General features: G+C 51.3%; 1 protein-coding gene across 1 annotated transcript; it reads left to right on the top strand.

Moving 5' to 3' along the window:
• The first annotated feature begins 2,448 nt into the window (after positions 1 to 2,448).
• Positions 2,449 to 4,458, top strand: LOC117902306 (allantoinase). The gene is made up of 3 exons (XM_034813591.1): positions 2,449 to 2,561; positions 2,628 to 3,115; positions 3,166 to 4,458. Exons 1-3 carry the CDS (start codon positions 2,456 to 2,458, stop codon positions 4,051 to 4,053), a joined length of 1,482 nt encoding a protein of 493 aa, XP_034669482.1. The 5' UTR covers positions 2,449 to 2,455; the 3' UTR covers positions 4,054 to 4,458.
• The last annotated feature ends 573 nt before the right edge of the window (positions 4,459 to 5,031 follow it).

Raw genomic sequence — 5,031 nt, 5'->3', positions numbered from 1 at the left:
TTGGTTATTAATTTGGCAAAGTCGAACCAAATATGAAAGCAGATTCCCTTTGTGCTTCCACACCCATAAACCCCTGGAGGGCCTTCGATGAATACAAAATATTCAAGTGGAAAATGCTGCGAAAAATTCGTTCTCAATTCGTATCCTCCCCCGCAATCAATTGAGAATGGATATGATTGTAAATAACAAACAGATTTGAGCGAAGAGTTCTGTGGGAGTAGATGAAAGACAGTAAGTCATAGCGGTAACACAAATACGGAGCGATTGGGAATGAGAATGTGTCGTGGCGTACATATTAATTCCAATTTGTAACTCAATAATCGCCCCCGTTCCTGGAACAATCAACTCAATCAGAAATAACAGCGAGCGCAAATGATTCTCCGTTTACGGAGTCTCCGTCCAGAATTTGTACATACTCGCATGTGTGTGTGTGTGTGTACATACATACATACATATATATATTTTCAATTATGTTAAAGCGAAGAAATCCCTGTAAATTGTACTGTCTATCCCACTGTAAGACTCGTAACACCTTAAGGACTTAAAAAAAGTCGTAGCTGAGTGATGCTCGCAGTGAGGCAACAACAACAATAGGGGCAGAGCGGGACTGTAGCGATGCAAATCAAATGTATGATTGATTCTTAATGGAATTTATTTTCTTGTCACTTCGCATTTACCAGTCATTTATGCGCTGATAAAAATCCTTCAAAAAAAATTGTAAAAAAAAGTACGTTTACCATCAGAAAATGACTTTACACGATTTTAATATTTGACACCACAGAGGAAAAAGTTTTTTCCACAGCATTTCGTACGCTCACTTTTCAGGTGTTGAAACAGAAAAAAAAATGAGGAAATGGTTTTGGGGCAGGCAACACACAGTTGGATAGAACAAGCAGGAGCTGGTTTTTCGAATATTATTTGGAGTACATATTTATCTTTGTCAACACTTTTTTTGCAAGTAAGATTTTCGATTTACCTAGAGTGCCGGAAACTCGTTGAATTAATATATTTTATGTTGATTTTTCGGTTGTTCGATTTTGTTGGCCGATTCTCAGTTATTTTCGTGGAGTTTTTGGGTTGTTTTGGTTCGTCGTTCGGCGTCTCCGGATTCGGGGGCAGAGTCCAACTGGTTGCCGCGGTGCTGTTCAAAGCTGGAATGTGGTGGATGGATGCGTCGGAGCAGCAGCACAGGAGCGCCAGTGCCGTTATTGTGGCCAGCAGCAAGGACGATGAACACGAGAATGACAGGACCCGAATGACGTACGATGTGGCTACCATGGCAGCAGCACGCAGCAAGCAGCAGCAGCAGAAGCAGCAGAAGAATGAGCCGACGGCCCACGAGTACGGCATCGGTCTCGCTACGGATGAAGAGTGTTGCCTGGCGGGGGCGGAAGGTCTCATCAACGCTCTGCTGGTGTGAGTGTTAAGCGTGTGCGTGTGTATCTGCCAGCCAGCAGAGAGACGCAACAGTGCCGTGCCGTGCCGTGCCGTACGTTATCGTGCCGTTTCGGTTTCAGTTTCGGTTTTTGGTTCGGTTCTCGGAGCTCGCATTCTCCGATTCTCAGATTCGTGGCTCGGTTTTGGTATACGATGGGTTCGGGGGGGGGCTTGGGGCACGTTTTCGCTTTCACTTGTGCCTTTTGTCTTTCTTGGCTTTGGAGCAAGGTGTATCGAATCGAATGGTAAGGACTGGCGGGATTCATTCAACACGTATGCCGGACTTACCCCACCCCTTCACCTTAATGGACCTTGCGCTCTACCAGCTCGCTCTACCTACCCCACAACCAACACTCATTGTCACGAGTAAAAGTGCCGTTACGGCTGGGGAAAGCTCCCGCTGGGCGGCGCCACCAATTAGAATATTTCTCGCAAATTAAGCAAACACGAAATATCTAGCCAAAGCAAATAACAGTTGGCAGCGCACTTTAACAAAGTTGACCACACCCCACGCCCACGCCCACACACACACACATGGTTGAGAGTGCAGAGTAGGGGGAGAGAGTGAGAGAGAGAGAGAGGGGGGTGGAGTAAATATGTGCATACATAGTTGGAGATGAAGGGGTTTTCATTAAGCAGATTTTGGCATTTTGCGCTTTGGGTCAACAAAAGTTTCAGCTAAATGTTTTTCTTCTCTATATTGTTTTAGATGAACATTTAAATGGATGGGTGGTGGTGTTCGCACCGGATGCTTCATGTGTGCGAAAGCTGGCAAAGTTTCTATGAATACATATACATACATATGTATGTGTATATGAGTGTAGATACCACGAGAGAAAGAGAGAGAGAGTGAGTAGTGGAAACAACAGCAGAGAACGGGAGGCTCTGCTGCGAGCTCACTTGATCGAGCCTGAAAAGCTTTCTCAGAGAGCGAAAGCTTTCTCCGCCCTTTCTCCGATCGCATCCCCAAAATAGAATATAATGAAGAGCGCGCCATCAGTGTGGATTTGATTTTATAATGGATTTGTTGTTCCTCAGCCGGCGCATATTTCTGGGCGACGGCAGTCACGAGGCGCCCCTCCATGGCGGCATCGTCGTCGACACTCAGGGCATCATCCGACGGGGTAAGTGTCGCATCTCTCTCTCCCGATTTCTCTCTCAACTTTTGACCCTATGCACATGCCACCTAGTGCTAAGATCTGCCCAAGAGGTCAACACCTACCTGTACAACATCGAGTCCGAGGCTGTCTATGACTTTGGCGATCTGGTCCTCATGCCCGGCTTCATTGACGCCAATGTTCACATCAGCGAGCCGGGACGGAAGGACTGGGAGGGCTTTGTGACGGCCACTAAAGCCGCTGCCGCTGGCGGCTTCACCACCATCGTCGATCGGCCAGCCAACGCCACTCCCCCCACCATCAGTGTGGCGAGCCTCAAGTCCAAGACGAATACGGCCCGTGGGAAGATCTATGTGGATGTGGGCTTCTGGGGCGGCATCGTACCAGGCAACAGGGACCAACTGGCACCGCTGCTCGCCGCCGGCGTCTTGGGGCTGCAGTGCACGCTCTTCGGCTCGGCGCCACCTGTCGGCGAGGAGTTCGCTGCCGTCGACGAGGCCCAGCTGGAGGAGGCGCTGCAGCGGCTCGAAATGGAGAACGAGGACGAGGGAGTTATTGCAGTGAGTAGTGGATCCATCGGCTGCCCCAGATTGATTCGCACATTCCCCAGGTCCACGCCGAGCTGCCGCTACCCGTTGACATTCCAGCCGACGAGGAGGCATCCAGAGAGTACGCCAGTTTCCTAGTCACCCGTCCGCCCTCCATGGAAGTATCGGCAATGCAGTTGCTCAGCCGCCTAGCTCAGCGCTATCCCCGCCGTCGCCTGCACGCTCTAAACGTGAGCAGCGCCGAAGCCCTGGCCCCGGCAGAGGCCTGCCAGCGAGCGGGTGGCCAGCTGACGGTGGGAACCTGCCCCCACTACCTCGCCCTCTGCGCGGAAGAGGTGCCCAAGTGCGGAACGGAGTTCAAGACATGGCCGCCCATTCGGGAGCGCTCAAACCAGGAGCGGCTGTGGCGGGCGCTGCGGCCGGGCGGGGCCATCCAGATGATCGCCAGCGACCATTCTCCAGCCACGCCCGGCCTCCGCTGCCTGACGGGCGGGCGGGGTCGCGGGAACTTTCTCAAGGCCTGGCCAGGCATCAACTCCCTGCAGCTGTCCCTGCCTGCAGTGTGGACAGCACTGGGCGGAGGAGGAGGAGGAGGAGGAGGAGGAACCAGTCAGGACCTGAGCCTGTCCCTTGCAGATCTCCACCGCCTGATGTGCTGGCAGCCGGCGCAGCTATGCGGCTTGGGCAGGTTCAAGGGTCGCATTGCCGAGGGCTACGACGGCGACTTTTGTATCTGGAGTCCCGAGGAGGAGTTCACTGCCGTACCGGAGGAGCTCTACACCGCCACCAAGGCCACGCCCTATGCGGGCCGCCGTCTGCGAGGCGTGGTGCATGCCACGGTGGTGCGTGGCCTGCATGTCTATCAGATGTTCGAGGGCTTCGGGCAGCCCCTGGGGAAGGTCCTGTTGCGGAAGAGCAGCCGGAAGGTGGTCAAGTTCGTTCGAATGTGATGTGATGGACATGAGAGGAGGAGGCATAGATGCCTTCTGGGATTCTGCAGGGTAAACTTTGTTAATTAAAATCATTAAGAGATTGGGATAAAATCCTCCACGCTCTACGCTCCACGCCTGACTTACTCGCGTGTCTTAGCTGGAAATGAAGATGATGACGAAGATTGAGGCGTAGGCGGAGACGGAGACGGAGACGGAAAGACGTGCAACAAGTTGTCGCGTGGCAACGCTGAGTAAACATGACACCAAGCACTTGCCCCACAGCCCCCACCCACAACAACCATGTGTGTGTACACACCGTACCCCTCCCCCTCCCCCTACCAGGCATGTGGATGACAGCTTAAGTTTGCTTGCCAGGCGTCAACTTAATTTTTGATACTCTTCCCTCGAAGCTTTCCACCAACGAAATGCTTCCACTCCTCAATTTTTGTCACTCGCTTCTATGGGCAAAAACTTTCTTTATTTTTTACAAATAAATAAGTGAAACTTACAATTTGAAGTGTAAACATCGTAGCAAATTTCTGTAGCGCTCAGCACAAAAATCTCAAGTCAAATCATTACAATGATCGATTAGATAGGGTGTCTTTACCTTCGTTGTGGCCCTTTTTGCAGTGGCTCCTCTGCGTGTGCGTGATTGTTGGCTTGGAAAAGTGTGTGAGTGAGCCATAAGGCGTGTTTACCTAAGGAGGGTTGAGGGGCAGCGGCGTCGGAAGAGAGCGCAAGGTTGTATATGGTATACGTGATTGGTTTATGCCGGGACTTAGCTAACGGAAGGAGCAGCAGAAGACTTTCGCAAGGGACTGGCAAGTAGCTGTCAAGGAACGACCCGCGCATAAACTGTATTTCCTCGGGGGCAGCGGCTCCTTGCTCCTAGCTCCTTGCTAGCAAGATTTATTTATAGTCTGCATAGCAAGTTAGCATAAGGGTTAGGTGCTGTATAGAACCGCCTTACCTTCTATTTAATATACCTTGGTTGTA

Source organism: Drosophila subobscura, chromosome A, assembly GCF_008121235.1.
Source record: "Drosophila subobscura isolate 14011-0131.10 chromosome A, UCBerk_Dsub_1.0, whole genome shotgun sequence".
Taxonomy (NCBI): Eukaryota; Metazoa; Arthropoda; class Insecta; order Diptera; family Drosophilidae; genus Drosophila; species Drosophila subobscura.
The sequence above is the reverse complement of the archived record's forward strand: the minus strand, read 5'-3'. Positions and strand labels throughout refer to the sequence as shown.

Bases quoted from the DNA above. Each gene is read 5' to 3' on its own strand.
- LOC117902306 (XM_034813591.1), top strand. From the start codon at position 2,456: ATGGATTTGTTGTTCCTCAGCCGGCGCATATTTCTGGGCGACGGCAGT. The intron at 2,562-2,627 runs GTAAGTGTCGCA...CATGCCACCTAG, and splicing joins TCAGGGCATCATCCGACGGG to TGCTAAGATCTGCCCAAGAG. The intron at 3,116-3,165 runs GTGAGTAGTGGA...CACATTCCCCAG, and splicing joins AGGACGAGGGAGTTATTGCA to GTCCACGCCGAGCTGCCGCT.